Source organism: Microcaecilia unicolor, chromosome 6 (assembly GCF_901765095.1).
Source record: "Microcaecilia unicolor chromosome 6, aMicUni1.1, whole genome shotgun sequence".
Classification (NCBI taxonomy): Eukaryota; Metazoa; Chordata; class Amphibia; order Gymnophiona; family Siphonopidae; genus Microcaecilia; species Microcaecilia unicolor.
Window position 1 is genome coordinate 268,217,471 of NC_044036.1, and position 27,387 is coordinate 268,244,857.

Genomic DNA, 27,387 nt, shown 5'->3' on the forward strand with positions numbered 1-27,387 from the left:
TTTTCAGTAGCCTTCGGAAGATAGTTAAATCTTGCGTTGTTTTTATGGCCTTCAGTAATGCGTTCCATAATTGCATGCAAATGTAGGAGAAACTGGTTGCGTATGATACAAACGTTCAAATATTTGAAAGGTATTAATCCGCAAACAAACCTTTTCCGGAGATGGGAAGGCGGTAGAACGAGAGGGCATGAAATGAGATTGAAGGGGGGCAGACTCAAGAAGAATGTCAGGAAGTATTTTTCACGGAGAGGGTGGTGGATGCTTGGAATGCCCTCCCGCGGGAGGTGGTGGAGATGAAAATGGTAACGGAATTCAAACATGCGTGGGATAAACATAAAGGAATCCTGTGCAGAAGGAAGGAATCCTCAGGAGCTTAGCCTAGAATGAGTGGCAGAGCTGGTGGTTGGGAGGTGGGGCTAGTGCTGGGCAGACTTATACGGTCTGTGCCGGGGCTGGTGGTTGGGAGGCGGGACTAGTGCTGGGCAGACTTATACGGTCTGTGCCGGTGCTGGTGGTTGGGCGGCGGGGATAGTGCTGGGCAGACTTATACGGTCTGTGCCAGAGCCGGTGGTGGGAGGCAGGGATAGTGCTTGGCAGACTTATACGGTCTGTGCCAGAGCTGGTGGTGGGAGGAGGGATTGGTGGTTGGGAGGCGGGGATAGGGCTGGCCAGACTTATACGGTCTGTGCCCTGAAGAGGACAGTACAAATAAAAAAAAAGTAGCACATATGAATTTATCTTCTTGGGCAGACTGGATGGACCGTGCAGGTCTTTTTCTGCCGTCATCTACTATGTTACTATGTGGATTTATATTTTAATCCTTTACAGTTGGGGTAGTGGAGATTGAGGAATGAGCATGCTGATCTTTTTGCGTTCCTAGTAGGCAAGTCTATAAAATCTGACATGTAGGCCGGTGAGGACGTTATAATGCCTTTGTATCGCTCCATGGTGCGACCACACCTTGAATACTGTGTTCAATTCTGGTCGCTGCATCTCAAAAAAGATAAAGTGGAATTAGAAAAGGTGCAGAGAAGGGCGCCGAAAATGATAAAGGGGGTGGGACGACTTCCCTATGAGGAAAGGCTAAAGTGGCTAGGGCTCTTCAGCTTGGAAAAAAAGGCGGCTGAGGGGAGATATGATAGAGGTCTATAAAATAATGAGTGGAGTTGAATGGGTAGATGTGAAGCATCTGTTTACACTTTCCAAAAATACTAGGACTAGGGGGCATGCGATGAAGCTACAATGTAGTCAGTGGTGTTCCTAGGGGGGAGCGGTGGGTGCGGTCCGCCCCGGGTGCACGCCGCTGGGGGGGTGCCGTGCGCCTGTGTGCTCCGCTCGTTCCATGCTCCCTCTACCCCGGAACAGGTTACTTTCACTGGGGGGGGAGGTGTGTCCTTTCGCAGGGGGGGGGGTCCTGCACCCGGGGGGGGGGGGGGGCGCCCGGGTGTCAGCCACCCTAGGAACACCACTGAATGTAGTAAATTTAAAACGAATCGGAGAAAATATTTCTTCACTCAACTTACTACTACTATTTAGCATTTCTATAGCGCTACAAAGCGTACGCAGTGCTGCACAAACATAACTTGTAATTAAACTCTGGACTTCGTTGCCAGAGAATGTGATAAAGGTGGTTAGATTAGCGTTATTGAGTGGACTTAGGAAATTCCACTATTTCTGGGTAAGCAGTATAAAATGCTTTGTACTTTTTTGGGATCTTGCCAGGTATATTGTGACCTGGATTGGCCACTGTTGGAAACAGGATGCTGGGCTTGATGGACCCTTGGTCTTTCCCAGTATGGCAATACTTATGTTATGTATTTATGAAAGAGGAGATTTGGGAGGGGGGGGGGGCTTGAGGGGGCTCAAGGGCATTAAAAAAAAAAAAAAGAAAGAAAAAAGTTATGCTGGCCAATTGGCTCGATATTCACCCAGAACTACATACCTTTTATATGGCCCTGGCTGAATATTGGCTGAGCCAGTATAAGTGCTGGGCACCCAGCCCAACCCAAATTATCCATCGATATTCAGTGCTGGTGCTCGGACATAGCTTGGCATTGAATATCAGGGGACAAATGTTTAGAAATGGGAAAAAATGATAGCTTTTATCATTCTTACAACCCCCCCCCCCCCCCCCAAAAAAAAATAAAGGCCAATAACCAAATATATATTTATATAGTATGAGAGAGAGACTGTTTACATAGGCTGGTTACATAATAAGAAAGACATAAGGCATATATTTAAACAAACACCATTCTTTGGAGCAGAGGAAGGGAGCGGTAATGATAACCACTTTGTTTATGATGTATCTCTGGTGGATAATTCAGCAAGAGTTATTGTCATCCTGGCTTATGCCATCTTTTAAAAAAGAATAATAATAAAATGAAGTTAAGTATGTATTATAGGCTTCAAAGAACATTGTGGGAATTTCTGCTACAATGCATTAACCTTAGAACTTGTATCCATGCATTTTTATGTTGGAAATTGATGTTGATCTCTCTTGTTTGACTATAGTAGTAGGAGATCTCATTCTTTACATATATTAAGTGAGCCCAGAGCTTGAACTTAACTCTCTATTTGGAGGGTTTTTTTTTGTTTACTTCCCCAGACTTGAGAAACTGAGTAGTGGTTCTCTTCTTGGATCCTTTTAACAAACTGTGGTAAACGTGGCCCTGCTCTAGCTGTGGGGGCCATTTTTCCTTAGCGGGTAAAAAGGCTGAAAAAGAAATGGAAACCCATTGAGATGGTGGTAAGGGCTCTTGCTCTAACCCAGCAGTAACCGGGTAGTGTACGACGCTGCACAATTACTGCCAGGTTAGCGCCTGCAGAAATATTTTTTAAATATTTCTGCTAGTGCTAGAAATGTCGCATGCTGGGGCTGGAACTATTGCCAGTGCCCATGTTGGACTGGTGGTAGCTCCAGATTGACACACGGTAAGTCTGCTGTGGGCTTACCGCCACTTTGAAAAAGGGCCTCTTTATTTTTAACATTCATACGTTAGCATAGCTCTGGCTGTTTACAATTCATGAGACAGAGCTCTTCTCTATGGACAGGAAGCTGCCACTTCATACGGTGGGGAAATGTGTGGCTGCAGATTTTAACTTTTCTCCAATAAAATACTACACCAGTGTTTCCCAATTATTGTGCCTAATGTGCAGTTGCAGATCAGCACCTGGGCTGAGCATCTTCCAGCAAGAAACAGCAGTGGTGGCTTCTAAACATGCAGGAGCTCTTTTCTGAGCACATATGTACTCACTCATGCCTTTCTTCTCTAATATGCAGCATGTAGGGCACAGATTGTATATATTGCTTGCACACCTCATTCTCTTTTCCCTCCCGAGCTTTCTCCTTTGAGTCCTATCAGTGCTTTCCTAGCTCTTCTTTTGCCATATGAGTCCTCTCCTTGTCCATACTGTCTGCTTTGCCTGTGCCACACAACATTTTGTTAGTATAGCTGTGCCTTAGGCTTCAAATGTTGGTCAACACAAGATGCTATTCATCAAATAGTTCTTTTCACTTCACAAATATTTAAGAGAGAGATTTACATAGACACTTGCTGACTGTTTGCACTCTATCCAATGAACCATTGATGAGATAAAGTCAACCTTCCTCTGCATTACTACAGTTGATAAATTGTGACTGAAACATTTGTGGCCATCCCTATCTCTATTCCTGGCCATTCATAGATCATCCTGGCATTTAAATGTTTGCCTTTTTAAAGCTCAACTATTGCCCAAGACATGCAAAAGCTTCTCATACAGTTTCAGGGATTTAAAGTTTTGTACTTACTCTCTGGAGTTGACTGGCTGTCTTCTCTTTGTAGCATCCCAAAGCCAACTCTGTTTGTAGTCTTCCAGATCTCTACAGGCACATCCCATAGGCCCACTCAATTCAGGGGGTGCAGTGGAGCGTACCATTCTATTCCTTTGCTAGACATGAATTTAATTCACTGTTGTAGCTAATAAGATGTTTGTAAATTTGAATACACATGACACTTTGACTTCCAATAATTAATTTGACCTTTGTTTGACCATGCATTATAAATAGATACTTTGATATGGGAACTGATATCCAAATTCACATACCCTATTCAAGCACAGTCTGATAATATTTCTTTTCAGTAGGGAGCCTATTCAAGCACAGTCTGATAATATTTCTTTTCAGTAGGGAGAGACTTGATGCTCAATATGGATCCAGAATACATCTTACTGATCGGTTAACTGAGATATGCATGTACCCTCTGAACCAATAGAAATACACATGCATGGACCTGAGGGTGTTTTTTTCCCCTTGGTTTAGATGCTGGTCTCTCTTCAACAATTGTTGAAATGCCTCATGATGTTTATGAATTTGTGAAGACCCCTTTGGATTGGTGGCAAGCTAACAGATACTGTGAGCACCGTTTTGCACAGTTAGTCCACGAGATGCACAGTAGTGAGTTGGAACAGTTCCAGAGACTGCTACACTCCCAGAATTTGCATGGACCTGTCTGGTTAAGTCAAAGGGATAGAGCTTGGCAAAGTCCTATGGCAAAACAGAGGCGTAAGTATAATCCAAAGGTATACATTTTTCAGTTAGAAGTAGCATGATTGCTTTGTTGCTTCATAGAAGGGTAAATCATTATATACAACTCCCATTACAAAATGCAATATTTTTGAGAAGGAAAAATATAAAATAATAAAAAAATAAAGTATCAAAAAACTAATAAGAATGAATGAATGAATGGGAACACTCAGTTGACAAATCGCCTCCCTACACCTGAGGGATGACGCTCAAGGGATCATTAAACCCGCTGGGGGTAATCTGATGATGGCCTACAGAGACGAGTATTTATGCCTACATACACATCATAGGGTTCCCACACGTGCCCTACAAAAACTGCAAAAATCGTGCAATAATCCACCTCAAAAGTAAAGAAAAACAGATTTCTCTAATGTACACACAATTCGCAAAATCACTCAAAAAAAAGAGTTGAAGTCAAATATTACTTTTCAAGTTCACAACAAAAACGAGTGGAAATCACTTTTCTTCAAAGCGACATGGATTATTGCACGATTATTCACTTATCTTTAAAGTGGCATGGATTATTGTGGTATTTAAAAACTGAGTGTATGGAGTGGTCCTGACTCTTCTGATAGGAAAGTTATGTTGAAGGGGGTGGAATGTGGCAGTTCTTTGAGCATCGACATGTACTCAAAGCTCTGCCCCACCCTGCATGTTCATAGTTTCTAAGAACTGATGCATGAATATTAATCATCTTAAACTGAATTGTGATAAGACCAAATTTATTTTAATTGGTAACAGGTTAGGTATTGATTCTGTTAAGACTTTTCATACTTTTAAACCTGAATTCTCTTTGAAAATATTAGGGATCATCCTTGATGCTAAATTAATGTTAGAACTTCAAGTGGTTAAAAGTTGTTTTCATTTGCTGTATAAATTAAAAAGAATACAAAAATAGTCAGCAAGGTACATTTAGACTAGTAGTTCAATTATTGATATTTTCTAAATTAGATTATTGTCATATAGAAGGGCATTTTCGATATGATGTCTAGGTCTGAAGTTTGCTCAAAACGTCCAGTTTGCTCAAAACGTCCAGAATCCGAATAGCAAATATAGCCATTTTTGAAACAGCAAAATGTCTATTTTTTTTAAAATGGCCACTTGCTAGATGTTTTTCTGCTCTATGCATTTATCTTATTGGTCCTTTAAAAAAAAAAAAAAAAATCCAAGCGAAAAATGTGCAAAATCAAGCCATTGGGATGTAGGAGGAGCCGGCTCTCTTAGTAGATTGGCCACACAAACATCCCAGAAGAGCTGTGGGGCACCCTAGGGAGCACTGCAGTGGACTTCACATAAAAGCTCCCAGGTACGCATCTCTCCGTTGCTCCCTTATATTGTAGAGTGATCTCTCCAAAACTCACCAGAAATCTACTGTACCCAACTATACACCACTACGATAGCCCTTATGGCTGCAGGTGTCACCTATATGTGGGTACAGCAGGCTTTTGGAGGTTTTGGAGGTTTTTGACACATTCCACCACAAGTGTAACAGTTAGAGTGGATTATGGACCTGGGTCCCCTTCTCCACAGTGCACTGCACCAGCCACTAGGCTGCTCCATGAACCTGCTTGCTACACTAATAGGACTGAATATACAATCTGAGGCTCTCACAGAGGCTGGTACAAAGTGTTTCTTTTACATCTTTGGGGGTGGGAGGGGATCAGTGACCACTGGGGGAATAATGGAAGATAATTCCTTTATTCCTCCAGTGGTCATCTGGTCATTTAGGGCACTTTTTATGGCTTAGTTGTTATTAAAGCAGATTTAGCTCAAAACGTCTTAGTTTAGAAAAATGTCTGGAAAATGGATTTTGAAAATACCAATTTAGACTGCATATATGAGGCTGGCATGGTGGCAAATTGCAACCAACGTTTAACACGAATGATTATAACCTGCACAGAGTGGCGGGTACAGCTCTTGCTGCAATGTTGGGCAGATTGGATAGACCGTACAGGTCTTTATCTGCCATCACTTACTGTGTTACTGTGCCAAGGAAGCGACAAGTGATGCTAGGCAGGAGCTAATTTGAGTTCAAAGCATTCACTCTGTGTTTTAGAAAATCCACATTGTTCTCATGTAATGGAGATTACTGGTCTGACCTAAAGTGACCCCTGACGAAGGCTGTTATGCTGAAACACGGCCCATGTAGGGTCACTCGGGCTGCCTCACTACATTGAGGATTATTATTATTATTTTTTTTTTATTATTTATTGCATTTGTATCCCACATTTTCCCACCTCTTTGCAGGCTCAATGTGGCTTACAATACATCATGAATAGTGGAAATATGCAATAAGATAGACAATTATGTCTTGGCAAATAAACTTTTGAGAAGCTTTTACTTCTAGTTTGCCTCTATCAGTCCTATTTTTCCACCTTTAGTTTGCTTTTTGACTTTTTGTTGGAGTTGTGCTGTCCCTCTTTTTGCTTGGACCAGTTACTATGTTGCTTGACATTTTCTAAAATTAACTTGGAACAAAGGAATAGCACAGTACACAGCCACTTTACATGCATGTACTTTACACTAATCTTCAAAGTGGGACTAATTATTCTTCTTTTCATAAGAAAATGAAGACATTTGTTTTCTTAACTTCATTCTGACTATGGTAAGATGTAATTGATTTTATGTATCTCTGCACTGTATTTTAGATTGTTTTAACCTTTTATTTTTTTATGATGTAAATCGTACTGGACCCATTCTGAAAGGGTAGCAGTATATAAGTGTGTGTTGACATTGACATTCAACACTATGCATGGTTAAAACAGTGGCCTACTTTGCACCACTGTTGTCTATTTCAAAATTTACCCCAAGGAGTCGAGATACTTTTATAGAATAGTTAAAACTTGACACACTCCATGCCACAGTTTCTATGTATAAGTCTGGCACATGTTTTTCAATTTACTCGTAGAACTTCAGTCAAGCATAGCCATCTCATGGGAATGCAGAAGAGAGGAACCAGAAGTTCAGTATAAAAATGAAAGGAAATATATCTATTAAGTCGGTGGTTCTCAAACCTGGTCCTGGAGGCACCCCAGCCAGTCAGAATTTCAAGATATCCACAATGAATATTCATGAGAGAGATTTGCATGCACTACCTCCACTGCATGCACATCTCTTTCATGCATATTCATTGTGGATATCTTGAAAACTTGACTGACTGGGGTGCCTCAGGAGCCAGGTTTGGGAACCACTGTATTAAGTTAAATATAGTATCGCCATGCATGAAACCTTTATTACAGCTTTCTATCTTTTTTTTTCCCCTTAGGAATGCATAAATTTCAAATTCTGGAGTTTCAAAATAAAACTAGCACCAAATATGTGAAAGTGAACGTTAAATTCCCTTCAATTTCTGCAATAACAGCGTGTGCCTATGTTCAGTGGGACAATAAAACACAAGAAATTTCGACCATTTTCTCTTATGCAGTCCCAACATTCATTAACGAGTTCCAGTTGCGTGGATTTATTGATGAAAAAGGATTTGTCCAATTTGCAATAATTGTTCATGGAACCCATTCTCCATATTTACCTGTCTTTCGTAGTGATGGTCAGTGGCACCACTTCTGTGTCACATGGCAGAAGTGGAATGGAAGCTGGGAAATCTATATTGATGGGAAAAAGAAAGCATCAGCAAAGGGTATATCATCCTTTCAGGACATTTCCAAGGAAGGGATCTTCATTATTGGCCAAGATCAAGACACACTGGGAGGCACCTTCAAAGAAAAAGAGTCATTTAGTGGTAATATCACTGATTTGAACATATGGGTTAAAGTACTAACTGAAGATCAGATTGAAAGAGTCAGATCTTGCTATTCCATAGACCAGGATCTTATTTTTGGTTGGAGTAGTCACCTTCTACAAATGGAACCTACTGTACAAGAAACAATGGTTCAACTGATGTGTCCAGGTGAGAATTGGATACCAGGTATAACCAAATGGTCATATGCTCTTCACATGTGAAATTGGACTGAGAAGTTACACATTTTATGTGCTGATCTTTGCCTATACTGGCAACGTTTTTCTTAAGTCAGTTGGTTATGTTCTGACTCTGATTATCCCAGTATTGGTTAGCTCTGCCTGATTGGGTGAATTCTAATTCAACAGAGATTTGTCCTGTGACCTGGATTTGTTATTTTTTGGCCGAAGAAAGGTAAAACCTTTGCCGCCTACCATAGGAAAAGCAACATTGTTAATGTAATTGAAAAAACAAGTTTGTATGAGTTAAGTCTTTGTAATGCTACCCTTGTTTGAGCAACTATTTGTTTGTGGTGGTCAAGGCAGCAAGACAGAAAGCACAGTCTGAAATTAGCAATAGACAGATGGACACGCTTGCCTGACAAATGGAGATCACCAGGTGAGCAGGATAGACAAAGTAGACATATGCCTAGGGCCCAAAGTTAAGAGTCCTGACAACTATCCCTCAAAAGAATAGCAAAACCCTGACAGATGTGTGAAATTTGTGGCCAGAGTAGGGTTGCCAACTGGCAGTTTTAATTAAGGGGAGGCCATTGGGAGGCAGAACCTTTACATTGGCAATATAATTAATCTGTTCATGGTACACATACCCAATCAGTCATCTTGCTTTACTCTCTTTTTCTGCATGTATATTGCACCAGTTGCTCCCCTTGCCCCCTGAATTCACTTCATCCTTCTCTATTTGCATGTGTTCCTTCTCCCTTCTCTCTTGCACAGATCTCCACTCCCTCCTCAATCTGTCCCCCAGCTTATCTCTCCAGTGCAGGCCAGGGTTGTGTCTTAATATTGCAGCAAGTTGTGAGTGAAAGGAGTAAATCACAACTTGCTGGAGGCAAACACACATTGTAAAAAGTGTGTTTTAGGTATATTAGAAGCAAGAAGCCAGTAAACAAAAATCAGTTGGACCACTAGATGACCAAGGGGTAAAAGGGGGACTCAGGGAATAAAGGCCAAAGTGGAGAGATTAAATGAATTCTTTGCTTTGGTCTTCACTGAGGAAGATGTGGGGAATATACCAGTGCCAGAAATGTTATTCAATGCTGATAAGTCAGAGAAACTGAATCAAATCTCTGTAAACCTAAAAGATGCAATGAGTCAATTTGACAAATTGAAGAGTAGCAAATCACCTGGACCGGATGGTATACATCTCAGAGTACTGACAGAATTGAAAAATAAACTTTCAGAGCTATTCTTAGGAAAATGTAATTTAAAATCCAGCATGGTACCAGAAGATTGGAGTGTGGCCAATGTAATGGCAATTTTTAAAAAGGGTTCCAGAGGTGATCTGGGAAATTTATAGACCGGTGAGCCTATTATAAGGTAGAGAATTATAGAACATATACATAAGCATGGATTAATGAGACAAAGACAACATGGATTTTGTCAAGAGAAATCTTGCCTCACCAATCTACTATATTTCTTTGAAGGGGTGAATAAATGTGGACAAAGGTGAGCCAGTCAATATTGTATATCTGGATTTTCAAAAGGCATTTGACACAGTATCTCATGATTGACACAAGGAAATTAGAAAGTTGTGGGACTGGAGGTAATGTCCTATTGTGGGTTAAGATAGAAAACAGTAGGGTTAAATGGTCAGTGTTTTCAATAGAGAATAGTAGATAGTGGGGTTCCCCAGTGGAGTATACTGGGACCGCTGCTTTTTAGCATATTTATAAATGATCTAGAGATGGGAATAACTGAGGTAATTAAATTTGCTAATGAAGCAAAATTATTCAAAGTTGTTAAATCATAAGAGGATTGTGAAAAATTACAAGAGGACCTTACGAGACTGGGCAACCAAATGGCAGATAACATTTAATTTGAGCAACTGCAAAGTAATGCATGTGAGAAAGAGGAACCCAAACTACAGCTAAGTGATGCAAGGTTCCACATTAGGAGTCACCAACCAGGAAAAGGATCTAGGTGTCATCATTGAGTATACGTTGAAACCCTGTGTTCAGTGTGCAGTGGTGGCTAAGAAAGCAAATAGAATGTTAAGTATTATTAGGAAAGGAATGGAAAACAAAAAATGAGAATGTTATAATGCCTTTGTATCGCTCCATGGTGCGACCTCACCTCAAATACTGTGTACAATTCTGGTCAGCGCATCTCAAAAAAGATATGGTAGAATTAGAAAAGGTACAGAGAAGTACGAGAAAAATGATAAAGGGCATGGGGTGACTTCCCTATGGGGAAAGGCTAAAATGGCTCTGGTTCTTCAGCTTGGAGAAAAGATGGCTGAGAGGAATGGTAGACGTGAATCGCTTGTTTATTCTTTCCAAAATTACTAGGACTAGGGAGCATGCAATGAAGCTACAAAGAAGTACGTTTAAAATGAATTGGAGAAAATATTTCTTCACTCAACATGTAATTAAACTCTGGAATTTGTAGCCAGAGAATGTGGTGAAAGCAGTTAGCTTAGCAGGATTTTAAAAAGGGTTTGGCTAATTTTCTAAAAGTCCATAAGCCATTGTTAAGATGGACTTGGGAAAAATCCACGGCTTATTTCTAGGATAGGTAGCATAAAATTTGTTTTACTCTTTTAGGATCTTGGCAGGTACTTGTGACCTGGATTGGCCACTGTTGGAAACAGGATAATGGGCTTGATGGATCTTCAGTCTGTCCTAGTATGACAACGCTTATGTTCTTATGTTTCTAATGTCCACTCATAGGTGGCTCCTCCTGCGCTTAAATGCTATATAGGAGTTGAGGCCTGTGAGCATCTGAATTTGGGTTTAGGTTTAATTGCCTACCTTTTTAAACCTGAACTCAAGACAACTCAAAACAAGGTACAAACCCAGGTGCAGATGGTAGATCCAAGCCCCACTATTCTCAGTGGGTATATTTATTATCTAAGCATATAAATGCACAATAGTAAATCTAAGTTTGTATCTGAGGCAATGGAGAGTGAAAATGAATGGCTTAGAGCACAAGAAGTATCAAGTAGGCGCTGGCTTTCATGGTCCTTCGCCTGCTGATCTAACTACTAGGCAATTTCTGCACTCCAGGCGATAGATGGAGGTCCCCAGGTGGAGATGATGAAGAGTTATTGTGGCACGGTTGAGATGGGGACTGGGGAAGGACCTGTGGTTCATCTCTACTTTGACTTTTCTGGTGGCTTGGTGTGGGGTGGATTGACTCCTTGTCTGTTTTACTTCCTTTTAGGGGCCATTATTGCTGTCTATATCCTGTTGATTTCAGGTGTGCTTATTAGTAAAAGTCTAGCAGGTTTGTTGTGCAAGCAGCAGTTGCTGGCTACTCAGTTATGATGATCAAAACTGCAAATAGCTTTCCATATATGGTTGATATGGTGCATTGAAATGATCACTGGTATGTTGCTCTTGACATATGCAAAGATCCTGTTTGCTTTAAAATGTCCTAGATAGAGTTTGTCTTTCTGTCTTTGAGGTTTCTGATAATCATACCTAGATCCATCCTCTCGACAACTACCTTGAAAATTCTTTTCATCAGGGTAAAATGTACTCCATGCTATTTCGCTCCTGGGTGCATCCAATCCTACATAACACTGATTCTCACTTTCCTAACTTCAGTCCACTGTCCAGGTCTTTTTGCCAAAAAGTGAATTGTCTATTTGTTCCCAGATCTGTGGCAGACAGTAATGGGTTTCACTCTAGGATCTGTCTGTACTTTGCACCATCCATTTTTCATCAGTCTTTATAAGCCTCCCTGCCCTCACTGTTGCAAAGTATCACCACACTATAATGCTGCTGCTGCTGCCACCAACTTCTAAACCCTGTGTTCCTCTGGGGGTCCCAATACTTTGTCCTCACAAGCCTTGGTGGAGATCCGTCAATTCTCCATCCTTCTCTCACTCCTACTACATCTTATCCATTTTTCTCTTTCTCCCCTCCTGTTTGCTTCACTATGTCAGGAAGAACCAATGCCCTCCCGCGGGAGGTGGTGGAGATGAAAACGGTAAAGGAATTCAAACATGCGTGGAATAAACATAAAGGAATCCTGTTCAGAAGAAATGGATCCTCAGGAGCTTAGCCGAGATTGGATAACAGAGCCGGTAGTGGGAGGCGGGGATAGTGCTGGGCAGACTTATTCCGTCTGTGCCAGAGCCGATGGTGGGAGGCGGGGATAGTGCTGGGCAGACTTGTATGGTCTGTGCCCTGAAAAAGACAGGTACAAATCAAGGTAAGGTATACACAAAAAAGTGGCACATTTCTTGGGCAGACTGGATGGACCGTGCAGGTCTTTTTCTGCCGTCATCTACTATGTTACTATGTTTGTCATTTTCCCTTCTCCCTGTTCCCTTTTTCTCTTTCAGAACGCTGTTTACACTCTAATATAGTTGTTACTTTGCTGCCATCTGTTGGACAGATACCATTACTACCTCTCATACTTCATCTTTTTTATGCCATCATATTAAATAAAATCCTAATAAAAATTTATTTATTAGGATTTATTTACCACCTTTTTGAAGAAATTTACTCAAGGCTGTGTACAGTAAGAATAAATCAAACAAACATGAGCAATAGACAATTACAGCAGTAAAAATATTCAGATAACAATTCAAAGTATGGCATATTATTTGATATACTGCATTATCCTCATTGAATCTCTAAGTGAGAGAAACACTGCATTCACACAGTTCATTCACTACTCCTAGCACCATGTTAAGAAAAATAAGAATAATACACCCCCTAAAGCAGGAACATAGATTTAATTATACATTGTTTTATATATTTATGTATATGTAGCACATGCATTTTCATTAGAAGTTCTAGGTGAGTTATAGGCAGGTTCAAGAGGTATTGACCTTTCCTCAAAGGGCTTACAATGTAAGTTTGCCTCAGAGTCAATGGACGGTGAAGTGACTTGATCAAGATCACAGGGAGTGTCAGTGGGCTTTGAACCCTGGTTCTTAGCCTGCTACTGTAAGCACTATGTTACTCTCCACTCAATTTAAATCACATTTATAAATGCTCTAGAGATGGAAGTAACTAGTGAGGTAATTAAATTTGCTGATGATACAAAGTTATTCAAAATTGTTAAATCACAAGAGGATTGTGAAAAATTGCAAGAGGACCTTAGGAGACTGGACATCTAAATGGCAGATTACTTTTAATGTGAGCAAATGCAAAGTGATGCATGTGGGAAAGAAGAACCTGAGCTATAGCTACGTAATGCAAGGTTCCACGTTAGGAGTCACAGACGAGGAATGGGATTTAGGTGTCATCGTTGATGATAGATTGAAACCCTCTTAAGAAAACAAGTAGAATGTTAGGAATGGAAAACAAAAATGAGGAGATTATAATGTCTTTGTATTGCTCCATGGTGCGACCGCTCCTTGAATATTGTGTGCAATTCTGGTCACCGCATCTCAAAAAAGATACAGCAGAAATAGAAAAGGTACAGAGAAGGGCAATGAAAATAATAAAGGGGATGGGATGACTTCCCTATGGGGAAAGGCTAAAGTGGCTAGGGCTCTTTAGCTTGAAGAAAAGATGGCTGAGAGGAGATAGGATAGAGGTATATAAAATAATGAGTGGAGTGGAATGGGTAGAAGTGAATCACTTGTTTACTCTTTCCAAAAATAGTAGGACTAGGGGGCACGCAGTGAAGCTACAAAGTAATAAATTTAAAATGAATCATAGAAAATATTTCTTCATTCAATGTGTAATTAAACTCTGGAATTAATTGCCAGAGAATGTAGTAAAAGCAGTTAGCTTAGCGGGGTTAAAAAAAGGTTTGGATAGCTTCCTAAAAAAAAAAAGTCCATAAGCTGTTATTAAAATGGACTTGGGGAAAATTCACTGCTTATTTCTAGGATAAGCAGCATAAAATGTATTGTACTGTTTTGGGATCTTGCCAGGTACTTGTAACCTGGATTGGCCACTATTGGAAACAGGATGCTGGGCATGATGAACCTTTTGTCTATCCCAGTGTGGCAATACTTATGTACTTAATCTCCTCCCCTCTCTGCTCCCACATTATGCAATTCTAGTGAATGTCAAAACCATTTGACCATTTGTTATAACTCTTTGTTTCTGTTCAAAGATCCAACTTACCACTCAGTTCTGGATTTTGCTCATTCATTTTTCTTAGCAGCTTCATAAGATTTTTGATAAAAGTTTGGGTAAATGAGTTGGCATCACCCATTGCCCAGGGTTTTTTCTATAGAAAGTAATGTTTTAGCAACATATAACCTCCCACTGAGTAGGTAGACCAATTTTGATTATCTTAAGGAGATACAGAAATCATATTCAGAGATGTAGCCGTGTGAGTTTGCAGCAACAAAAATGACAGAGGCTTTAGGTTATCTTAACTTTGTCTATTATTTAGGAGCTAGACCAGAGAGACGAAAAAACCTGAAAGTAAATACATGAAGCAAAATCATGACTTTAAAAATGAACTTTGATAAATGTGTCCATTCCACATAAGTAACTTACCTAGATTTGTGTAAATTAATTCATTCTGTAAAAGTGTTGTACTAAGAAACTGTCCCTCTTACTAAACCAGGAACTAAATTTAAAGAAAATTAAATGATACAACAACATTAAATTAAATATTAAGCAACGGAGTGGCCTAGTGGTTACAGCACCGTCTTGCAATCCAGAGGTGGCTGGTTCAAATCCCACTGCTGCTCCTTGTGATCTTGGGCAAGTCACTTAACCCTCCATTGCCTTAGGTACAAACTTAGATTGTGAGCCCTCCTGGGACAGAGAAATATCCAGAGTACCTGAATGTAACTCACCCTGAGCTACTACTGAAAATGGTGTGAGCAAAATCTAAATAAATAAATAATAATAAATAATTGCAGTTAACTATCTAATTAGGGGTGGGCAACTTTGGTCCTCGAGGGCTGCAACCCTTTCAGGATTTCCCCCATGAATATGCATGAGATATATTTCCATACACTGCCTACATTGTATACAAATAGATCTCATGCATATTCATTGGGGAAATCCTGAAAAACCTAATTGGGTTGTGGCCCTCGAGGACGAAGGTTGCCCAGCCCTGATCTAATTAGTAAAATGAATCATTTCCCTTTACTTATCAATAGTTTAATGTCAATTTTTGTTTTAATTTGAATTGCACACATGCCACATAATTTAGCAATTTTTGGCAATAGACTTTTGTGTGCCTTTCTGTAAAATCTCTCAGGCTGCTAGAGAACACAGGGGCCTTGTAAGTCTGACTGGGGTCAGTTCCTACCTCCAGGCAGTCTTGTGATTTCCTGCCTCTGCTTTATGATCTTCCTGACAGTTTGTCTGTCTATCCAGGGATTAGTTGTTATGGGGTGTTAAGTTATTCCGCAGGATAAGGGGTGTGAATACTCAGATTCACAAAACACCCAGCATACAGATCGGCTTACAGTTTCCCTAACATAAAATCATAAAATGGTAAAGATATTATCTTGGAATACTAAGCCTACCTTGTTAGAAAAGAAATAATGTGTCGGTATTTCACCAATAGTTCCTCTGTATGATTATTGTGACAGGATGTGCATAATGATGACTCCATGCAGTGGTAGGAAAATATAGCTTAAATATAGGCTTATGACATGTCTTGAGGTCCCACATACTGTAAGTGTCTCTGTCTCTCTCGCTCTCTCTTTTTTTTTTTTTTTTATTGCATACTACTCTTAAGAATTTATGTGTATTGTAATTTGGTTCAGTCCCTGCTGAGGAATGCAGCATCCTTGAAGTTGGAAGAAAGGAACAGAGTACTACTACCTGCTTAGAATCCTTACCTTTCATTTGCCATTATCCACGGGGTAAGTAATATATTCCATGTTTTCCAAAACAGGCACAAACATAACCCTTCTGGGGAGAGATGATTCTGTGAAATGGGTGGAGAGGGAGAAGATCCATATATACCAAGAAATGCAACAAGAGACCAAGACAATGTAACTGAAAGATACGGAAATAGTTCATATCATATTGGGTGCCACAGACTTAAAAGCAATTTCCAAGCACACTTTGATGGGTTGCCTATGCATACTACATTTTATGAACAGCAGAATGAAGCTCTCTTTGGCTTATTACAAGGCAGCACTGTGGCAAGTGTTAGCAGCAGTGCATTTTTTTCTAGCCAAAAAGGTGCCAGTACTCAAATGCCAGGCCACCCTTCAGGGATGGGGTGATCACTGAGGGACCCACCCCACAATAGCCAGGTCCCCTGCAACCAATCATAGAATCTGACGAGGCAGAATTGGTGTGTAGAGCCTGAGCTCTTTCATTAAAGCTTGGGGTCCACGGGTCAATTTTAGTAGACAATGGAAAAAGTGCCAGTACTCAGTACCCCCTCAAAAAAAGCCCCGGTTAGCAGTATATTTAAGAGACAGATCATACTCCAAATATCCTGGCTTCGGACTGAGGTTCATTAGTGTCACAATATGCACAAAACCAATCAATTTGGAGATATTGTCTCTGGAGAGGGGTTCCAAACCCATTCTTGGTTACTGGCAGTGGCGTAGCTACGTGGGGCCAGGGGGGCCTGGGCCCCCATAGATTTGGGCCTGGACCCCAACCCGCCATTGCCTGCCTTTGCTGGCGGGGGACCCCAACCCCCACCAGCCGAGGTCCTCTTCTTCTTCCCGCAAAAGGCTTCCTTCTGTTTCTGAAGTCCTGCACGTACAACATGCAGGACGTCAGAAACAGAAGGAAGCCTTGCGCAGGAAGAAGAGGACCTCGGCTGGCGGGGGTTGGGGTCCCCCGCCAGCAAGGGTAGGCGACGGTGGGTTGGTGGCGGGAGGCGGGGTCGAGGGGGTCGTTGGTGGGGTCGGGTCGGCAATGACCGGGGGGGGGGGGGTCGGTGGCACCGGGGGAGGCTAAAATTTGCCCCTCACCTCGGGCTCTGGACCCCCCTCCCGCCGAAGTCTGGCTACGCCCCTGGAACTTACTGGTTGTGAAAACCACTGTCAAACAATTTTTGTAGTATACCAAGGCCAGGCAGATTTCACACTGGGGTAGGGTGGATTCCTCCTTGTAACTTTGCAGTTCACCTTGCACTATTTTGAACACAAGCAAAAGCAAGTGATACACTTTACAACTCATTAATGATTTAGAACAGTGATTGTATACATGACCTTTTTCCCCCCCCCAGATGTGTACTTACAGCTGAAGACAATGGAGATAAAGTCTGAAAGATCATTTATCAACAGGGTCAATGCCCTTACTAATGTCAGTCTGGTAAGTTTACAAAGAAATGCTCACTGTGATATTGATAATGCTGATCTTTTCTTGAGAGCAGACCACTTCAGGTCCCAACACTGGAAAGACCAGCTCATTAGAACTCAAAGAGGCCCTGACTTAAAAATTAGTGAAAACCACTGCACTAGGGCTATTCCGTAAATATGAGTTTATTTTAGAGTGTGCATTTAACAGTTAGACACATAGATGGGATTTACACCTACAAACATAACTTAGGGGCCCTTTTACTAAGGCAAGTAGGTGCCTGCATGCGTCCAATGCGCATCAATTTGGAACAGGGCCGCCGAGAGAGGGGGACAGGGGGGACAAAAGTCCCCGGGCCCGGGCATCTGGAGGGGGCCCGGCGCCACCGCAGTCAGGCCCGCCCGCCGTCGCTCCTAAACTAACTAACCTTAAACGCCTCCTTCCTTTCCTTTCACCACCTTCGCGGCAAGCAGCAGCAGGGCAGGCCACTCCTTCCTTCCGTATCCCACCCTCGCCTGATGTAACGTCCGCGAGGGCGGAGCACGGAAGGAAGGGAGAGGTCTGCTCTGCTGCTGCTTGCCGTGAAGGTGGTGAAAGGAAAGGAAGGAGGTGTTTAAGGTTAGTTCAGGGCCCAGTAGCGGGTGGAGGGGGGGCCCCGGCGACCTCGGGTGGGGGGGACCCGGCGGCGACGATGACCTCGGGTGGGGTGGGGGGGGGGCCGGGGTCGGCCTTGTCCCGGGCCTGGCTCTGGCTCTCGGCAGCCCTGATTTGGAACTACCGCCGGGCTACTGCGTACCCCGGGCAGTAATTCCAGTTTTTTACAGTGTCCGATACATGCGTCAGAAAATATTTTTTATTTTCTACCACATGGTGCTAACCGAGCGGTAATCGACAGTGTGCGCACACTGATGATTACCACCCAGACAACGCGTGAGACCTTACCACCACCCATTGACTTAGTGGTAAGGTCTCACGCGTTGTCTGGGTGGTAATTGTCAGTGTGCGCACACTGTCGATTACCGCTCGGTTAGCACCATGTGGTAGAAAATAAAAAATATTTTCTGACGCATTTATCGGACACTGTAAAAAACTGGAATTACTGCCCGGGGTACGCAGTAGCCAGGCGGTAGTTCCAAATCAGGGAATGGATTTTTATCTTGCTGCACGTCCATTTTAGGCCCAAAAAAAGGCCTTCTTTGCAGGTGTGCTGAAAAACGGACCTGTGCACATTCAATACACGTGCCTACACCAGCTCAGGCTATTTTTTGGCACATCTTAGTAAAAGGACCCCTTAGGGGCCCTTTTAAATACAGGGTTGCTGCACGGCAACCCATAACCACCACTGGCCCAACGTGGCTCGAGCGCCCGGAACTACCACTGGCCCACCTCGAGTGCACTACAGAAAATAATGTTGTAATTTCTAGCACAGTGCTAACCCAGCGGTAATCCGACAGCACCACGAGCTGCCCAGTTACCACTGGGTTATAGCAGGAGCCCTTACCGCTACCTCAAAGGGTGGCAGTAAGTGCTCCCCCCCCCCCCCCCCCCCACGGTCACGCAGTAATAATAATCTTACCGTATGGCCATGTCTTTTTTTAGGGGCTTTTTACCCGCTATGGTAAAAAGGGCCCTGGCATGCGGCAAAAACGGCCCCCGCCACTACTGCAGAGCCCTTTTTACTGCAGCTTGGTAAATGGACTCCTTATAGAATACTATGTTGTACATTTATCTCTGGAAGTTAGGCATGCTCACTTACTCCAGCTCTATAGCTGTCGGGCACATATTTTCACTATAAAGAAATGTAGGTGCTTATGTTCCTTTACACAATAGGTTCTTACCAATCACCCTTTGGATGCCTATTTATAGTTCTAGAACTATCCCTTTAATTACTTATTTTTTTCCAAATCTGAGCTCAAGGTGAGTTGCAATCAAGTATATAAGTTGTTTCCCTGCTAAAATCAAAAAGGGGGCTTTTAATCTAAGCTGTGTACCTGAGCCAGTGGAGAGTGAAGTGACTTGCCTACAGTCACAAAGAGCATCAGTGAGAGGTGAGATTTGAATCCTGTTTCAATCATTGTGGACATTGCTTAAGGATGACATCTACCCATAGATTCTATAAATGGTGCACAAATTTATATGTGCAAATTTATTCACTATCCTCAGACACACAGGCAACTAAATTGGCTAACAAGCCAATTGGCACCAATAATTGGGTGCTAACAATTATTGGTGTCAATTGACAATAATTTGGATTTGCGCACACATCTTGCTACAAAATCCATGTGCAAATCTTATAGAATGCAATTCAAAAGAAGGCATGGCCATCAGGGGCATTCACTAAAGTTCATCTTCAGCTCCAGTGTGTCTTCAGCCCAGCCTATCTTCAGCTCTAGTGAATTTGCAGTCCAGTCTGTCTGCAGCCTCAGCCTAGCCAGGGCCGTGCCTAGGGTCTCTGGCGCCCCCCTGCAGACTATCAATTGGCGCCCCCCCCCCCCTGTGAAAATGATCACCCCCCCCCCCATGAAAATGATCGCTCACCACTTGCCACACTGAAAGGAATTGTCAGCAATATTCTTAGAAACAAATTGGTATACATTGCAAAATAAGATAGCAGATGTAAATTCTCAAAGTGGACATATTCCAAATGCTAAAATGAAAATAAAATGATTTTTTTTCTACCTTTGTTGTCTGGTGACTTTCTTTTTTCAATCATGCTGGTCCAGTATCTGATTCTGCTGCTATCTGTCCTCTTAACTCCATTTCCAGGGCTTCCTTTCCATTTATTTCTTTACTTTTCTCCTTTCTTCTTCATTTCTTGCTCTATATCCATTTCCAGCAATTTCTCCTCTCTCCCTGGGTCCTGCCCTCCCATCCATGTCCATTCTTGTCCCTCTCTGCCCTTCCCTCCTCCATCCATAGCCAGCAATCCTCCTCTCTCCCCTCCCCTCCATTTCCAGCAATTTGTCCTCTCCCTGGGCCCCCATGTCCATCCTTGTCCCTCTCTGCCCTTCCCTCCTCCATCCATAGCCAGCAATCCTCTCTCCCCTCCCCTTCCAGCAATTTGTCCTCTCCCTGGGCCCTGCCCTCCCATCGATGCCTCTCTGCCCTCCCATCCATGCCTCTCTGCCCTTCCCTCCGCGCCCTGGGGCCTTTAAATCTTTTACTTCTGGTCGCAGCAGCGTCAGTGAAAGCGGAGCGCTGCCGACATCACCCTTCTCTTTGCGCTCTTGGTTCCCTCAGTGTCCGCCTTCTTCTGACGTCAGAAGAAGGCGGGACACTGAGGGAACCAACGAGTGCAAGGGAAGGGAGACGTCGGCAGCAGTGGCGTAGCTAGGGTAGTTGACACCCGGGGCCGGTCATTTTTTTAACACCCCCCCCCCAAATCCAGTACTAGGCATACCGAGAATACAAAACACGACCTATAGAGCAATTTTACCATACCATAAGCAGTCGTTTCTATGAGTCACACAAGGAAAAGGAAAGCATCTTAAGCACTACAGTGAGCACTAGAACATCAATTCACCTATTGTAAAACGAAACCAGACAGAATAGTACAGATCGTCGATCCTGCACAGTCAATGCCAACTGAAAGCCATGTCTTTTTCACAAACAGATACACCCTAATCCACTATAGAATAAGTAATCATAAACTTTCTATTTAGACAAAAATTAAACTGAACCCCCAATGCCAGACTCTGCATACAATGCAACGCCACAGAAACAGAAAATGTCTCCTAGTACTGTGCAAAATATAAAGACAGCAGATGTAAATTTGAGAAAACTAACAAATACCAATCACCACTTTACAAATTAACAAATAGAAATAAAACAAATACAGAAAATAAAATAATACCATTTTATTGGACTAATACATTTAACTTCCAGAGGCCAAAATCTCCTTCCTCAGGTCAATACAGTATAGTGCTGTTACAGTATCCTATCCTGATCTGAGGAAGGGGGTTTTGTTCTCTGAAAGTTAAGTCAAAATGTATTAAAATTAGTCCAATAAAAAGATTACCTTATTTACATGTTCTGTTTATAAACATTTATTAACACAGCTAAAATACTATATCCTAAAGCAAAATAATAAAAATATATATTTACAGTTTGTTGTCTTTGGTTTCTGCTTTCCTCATCTTCTTTTCACCGTCTTCCTTCCATCCAGCATCTGTCTTCGCTCTCTCTCTGCCATCCAGTGTCTGCCCTCTCTAATGTGCCTTCCATCCACCATCTGCCCCAGTCTGCCATCTCTCTCTCCCCCTTCCATCCACCATCTGCCCTCTCTCTCTCCTTTCCCTCCAGCATTTGCCCTCTATCTCTGCCCCTTCCATCCACTGTCTGATCTTTCACTCCCTTCTATCCACTGTCTGCCCTTTCTCTCTGCTCCTTCGATTCACCATTTGCCCTCTCTCTTTCCCCCTCCCATCCATTCAGGGTCTGCCCTCCCTCTCACTCCCCATTCCATCCAGGATCTATCCCCCCTCTCTCAATGCCCCCTCTTTTCGGCTCCCAGTTCCCACCTGCGGCTGCCCCTAGTTCCAGATCCATTGATTCTCCCATCCACCTCTGCCCCAGGCATGACCCCATTCTCCCTCCTGCTCACTTTTCAGACCCCAGTTCCAGATCCATGCCCCTTCTCCCATCTGTCTCCCACCCAGTCCCTTCTTCCCATCCAAGTCCCCCTCACCCCATCTGTCTCCCACCCAGTCCCTTCTGCCCATCCGAGTCCCCCTCACCCCATCTGTCTCCCACCCAGTCCCTTCTGCTATCCAAGTGCCCCCACCCTCACCCCATTTGTCTCCCACCCAGTCCCTTCTGCTATCCATGTGCCCCCCCACCCTCACCCCATTTGTCTCCCACCCAGTCCCTTCTGCTATCCATGTGCCCCCCCACCCTCACCCCATCTGTCTCCCACCCAGTCCCTTCTGCCCATCCGAGTGCCCCCCACCCTCACCCTGTCTCCCACCCAGTCCCTTCTGCCCATCCGAGTCCCCCTCACCTCATCTGTCTCCCACCCAGTCCCTTCTGCTATCCAAATGCCCCCCACCCTCACCCCATCTGTCTCCCACCCAGTCCCTTCTGCCCATCCGAGTCCCCCTCACCCCATCTTTCTCCCATCCAGTCCCTTCTGCTATCCAAGTGCCCCCCACCCTCACCCCATCTGTCTCCCACCCAGTCCCTTCTGCTATCCAAGTGCCCCCCACCCTCACCCCATCTGTCCCCCACCCAGTCCCTTCTGCCCATCCGAGTCCCCCTCACCCCATCTGTCTCCCACCCAGTCCCTTCTGCTATCCGAGTCCCCCTCACCCCATCTGGCTCCCACCCAGTCCCTTCTGCCCATCCGAGTCCCCCTCACCCCATCTGGCTCCCACCCAGTCCCTTCTGCTATCCAAGTGCCCCCCACCCTCACCCCATCTGTCCCCCACCCAGTCCCTTCTGCCCATCCGAGTCCCCCTCACCCCATCTGTCTCCCACCCAGTCCCTTCTGCTATCCGAGTCCCCCCCACCCTCACCCCATCTGTCTCCCACCCAGTCCCTTCTGCCCATCCGAGTCCCCCTCACCCCATCTGGCTCCCACCCAGTCCCTTCTGCCCATCCGAGTCCCCCTCACCCCATCTGGCTCCCACCCAGTCCCTTCTGCTATCCAAGTGCCCCCCACCCTCACCCTGTCTCCCACCCAGTCCCTTCTGCCCATCCGAGTCCCCCTCACCTCATCTGTCTCCCACCCAGTCCCTTCTGCTATCCAAATGCCCCCCACCCTCACCTCATCTGTCTCCCACCCAGTCCCTTCTGCCCATCCGAGTCCCCCTCACCCCATCTGGCTCCCACCCAGTCCCTTCTGCCCATCCGAGTCCCCCTCACCCCATCTTTCTCCCACCCAGTCCCTTCTGCTATCCAAGTGCCCCCCACCCTCACCCCATCTGTCTCCCACCCAGTCCCTTCTGCTATCCAAGTGCCCCCCACCCTCACCCTCACCCCATCTGTCCCCCACCCAGTCCCTTCTGCCCATCAGAGTCCCCCTCACCCCATCTGTCTCCCACCCAGTCCCTTCTGCTATCCGAGTCCCCCCCACCTTCACCCCATCTGTCCCCCACCCTCACCCTGCCTCGTCTTCTCCCTGCCACCCGGTCTTTAAAAATAAATTGCCGACGCGATAGGGAGCGCAGCACCTCGTGTGCAAGTAAAAGAAGCGGATCCGATCATCTCATTGGGCCTTCCTTCACTGTCCCGCCCTAGAGGAAATAGGAAGTTGCGTCAGAGGAGGGCGGGACAGTGAGGGAAGGCCCAATGAGATGATCGGATCCGCTTCTTTTACTTGCACACGAGGTGCTGCGCTCGCTATTCGCGTCGGCAATTTATTTTTAAAGGGCTGGTGCGGGGGAGGGGCTGCCAGGAAGAAGAGCAGCGGAGCGGCGGCACCCCCCTTTCTGATGACACTCGGGGCGGACCGCCCCCACCGCCCCGCCCTTGCTGGTCGGCAGCGCTTTCACTGACGCTGCTGCGACCCAGGTAAAATATTTAAAGGCCTTTGCGGCGCGGGGCGAGGGTAAGCACCGCGGCGGCGCCCTCCAGAGGTGGGCGCCCCCCTGCGGCGCTTACCTCGCTTACCGCATCGGCACGGCCCTGAGCCTAGCTTCAGCCCAGCCCAGGTTGTCTTTTATCTAGTCCAGGACTGATTTGCCTGCCACCATCAGCGGCCCAAGGGCTCAACCCTCAGTTTCCATGACACACTCTTTCCAAAGAGTGCATACGATTGAAAACAATTGAAGAAACTCAAAATCTTGTGTTATACTGCTTCTTTTCATTTCATAACGACATAAGACAACATTTATTATGTCATTGACATTTCCTATGCCATTTCAAATGAATGCATATCCTTAGTCTTTAGGATCTCTGACATCCCTTTCCCCCCTCTGCTCTCACCTTTGGGTATCAAAATCTTAAATCCAGCAGAGATTGTAATAGAATGGGACTCGATATACCACCTTTCTTTGGATTTTGCCACTACATTCAAAGCAGTTTACATAGCATATACAGGTACTTATTTGTACCTGGGACGATGGAGGGTTATGTGACTTGCCCAGAGAAACAAGGAGCTGCAGTGGGAATCAAACCCAGTTCCCCAGGATCAAAATCTGCAGCACTAACCCCTAGGCTACTCCTCCATAACCCATAACCTGTCCATTATTATGGAATAAGGTCCCTGGACATATATGGTTTTGTTCAAATTTGCAGTTTAAGAAACCTATGAAGACATTTCTTTTTGCAAACATTTCTCAGCACTTGATGGCATTATGATACACATATACCCAGTAGTTCAGTAATTTTTTTCACTGTAAACTTTCCGTCATTGGAGTTTTGAAAGAACTTACAAATTTTATACATATGTCTGTCTAGTTGAGGATTTTATGCATATATTTATTTTGTGAGACAATTAGATATAAATGGGCTATAAATTTAAAATAAATAAAATGAACTCTAGGCAAAGGTTATCATTGCAATAATCAGACTAGGTTGGGGGGAGGGGAGGGGGAGGTAAGGAGAATATGCCCAGGTAGTTTTGAATAAAGTTTCAAGCTGAAGGTTAGTGATAGATATTGTTGGCTTCTGGCACCAGATGCTGGAATATGTTTGGGGGGGGGGGGGGAGGAGGATATGTCCAGGTAGTTGTGAATAAAGTGTCGTGCTGGAACATTGTAGATGCTGTCATACCTAGATCTGGGCCTGCTCTGTCTCCTTCAATAGCTGGTCCCACAGCACTGGCAGCAGCAAAAGCAAATATATTTGTAAGATTTAGTGTGGGGCTTTCCAGCCCTTGCACTCTTAACAGTCCCTATAGTTCTTTCATCCTTCCTCCCATACTTTGCTGCTCCGGGACGAAGGGGATGCTAGGATATGGTAAGATGGGGGAGGGGAAGGGTACAGAGCACCTCTTCACCTCTCCCCCCCCCCCCCCTCTACCCCCATTGTCTATAGACACTTAGAAAGAAATTCAGGCCCTGCCACAATTTGAAAAAAGGGGTACAAAAAGTTGTCTCACCCATTGCCAAAAGAAGCTTCTTCTTGAATACACAGATTCATTATATTGTATTTCATATCAGGACAACTGTATTGGCCAGTGAGCAGTCATGTCATTCCTGCTACACAATAATAATGAAGTAGGCCATTAATGAATATCTTTGGCACAGACGGAGGTTAAATCCCTAAGAACTTTTTTTGTTGTTTTTTTACAGGTTCCAGAAAATGTTTTCATGGACAATGTCCAAGATCTGAATATTTCTGCAGCTGTAAATGTTCTAGGGGTCATTCAGAAGGTTATGATGGAAGAAGACATTGCTGTGGAACCAGCTGATCTTCTCCTTGTGATACAGTTTATGAAAAAAGTCGCGGACACTGAAATCAAAGATCAGGAAGACTTCGAGGTTTTAGAAGATTTAAGTCAACATTTTGTCGAAGTGACTGGTGTGCTTCTTGAGGAACACAATACAGAAGTATGGTCCCAAATTAATTTGGTAAGACAAGCATATTTTGGGATGTGTTTGGAGGGCTGGAGTATGACTTAATTCAATCATTTCAAAATGAATTAATAAAGTGAAAAGAAAATAGTGTAATGCAGTTTCCCCTCTCCTCTAACACTTTTTATTATATACTAACATGGTGTCAGAATTGTGAGTTTTTGTACCAAGTAGAGTGCTGCTGAGCCTGGTACTCAGGCCAGGTTCTGTTTGGTGGCTGGATAAACCCGTGTTTCACCTGCGCTGACCGCCGTTCCCCAGAGGTTGCGATCCTAGGTGCGGGCGGCCTGCAGGACTTACGGAACGGAGCTGGAAGTGGGGTAATGAATGTATTGGCCAGGCAGGCAGCAGGTCGAGAGTAATCCAGGTACAAGCAGCAGTCAGTAGGCAGGCGGCAGGCAAGAGAGTAATCCAGGTACAGGCGAAAGTCAGTAGGCAGGCAAGAGAGTAATCCAGGTACAGGCAAAAGTCAGTAGGCAGGCAAGAGAGTAATCCAGGTACAGGCGAAAGTCAGTAGGCAGGCAAGAGAGTAATCCAGGGACAGGCGAAAGTCAGTAGGCAGGCAGAAGGGGTAATCCAGGTACAGGCGAAAGTCAGCAACAAGGGACCAGTAGATCAGCAGACTACAGAGTTAGAAACACCTACCAAAGTAGAAGCCGAAGCATGGAGTCCAGGGAGAGCTCAGCTGATAAAGTGCTGGCGTCTGACATCAGCAGGGAGAAGGGGCACAGCCATAGGACAAGAGCAGGGTAAGGAGGAACCGGAAAACCAATGGGAGAGAAGCAAGGGAAGCCAGGCAGAGGAAGAGCAGACCCAGGTGGGTGGAAGCAAATCAATCAAGGAGCCTGAAAGCCAGGCAGAGAGAGAGCAGAAACAGGTGCATGGAAGCAGAGCAATTAAGGAGCCTGTAACCACTGCTCTCTGAACAAACCCAGAGAGGACTACACACACATGGCTCAGGCGGTGCCAGTCAAGTGTGCGTGTTGATGGGACCCCACACAGCCCGAGGATGCCGCTTGCGTTGAGGTAGGGGACATGACACATGGAGGGGCATTTTTGATAAGACATCCAAGTCTCATTGTAGACGTTTTGGTGAAAATGTCTAAAATACTCATCCTGAACATAGAAATTTTCGAACCAGAAAAACAATTATTTTTTTGTTTTGAAACTTTCTAATTTCCAGATGTTT

General features: G+C 44.1%; 1 protein-coding gene across 1 annotated transcript in view; it reads left to right on the forward strand.

Annotated features, from left to right (window-relative positions):
- ADGRD2 (adhesion G protein-coupled receptor D2) overlaps nt 1-27,387 on the forward strand; it is a 249,142-nt gene that overhangs the window by 15,330 nt on the left and 206,425 nt on the right. The window contains exons 4-8 of the mRNA XM_030206996.1: nt 4,298-4,540; nt 7,827-8,465; nt 16,182-16,280; nt 17,612-17,697; nt 25,917-26,195. Coding sequence (XP_030062856.1) covers nt 4,298-4,540; nt 7,827-8,465; nt 16,182-16,280; nt 17,612-17,697; nt 25,917-26,195 — 1,346 coding nt within the window. The remainder of the gene's footprint in view (nt 1-4,297; nt 4,541-7,826; nt 8,466-16,181; nt 16,281-17,611; nt 17,698-25,916; nt 26,196-27,387) is intronic.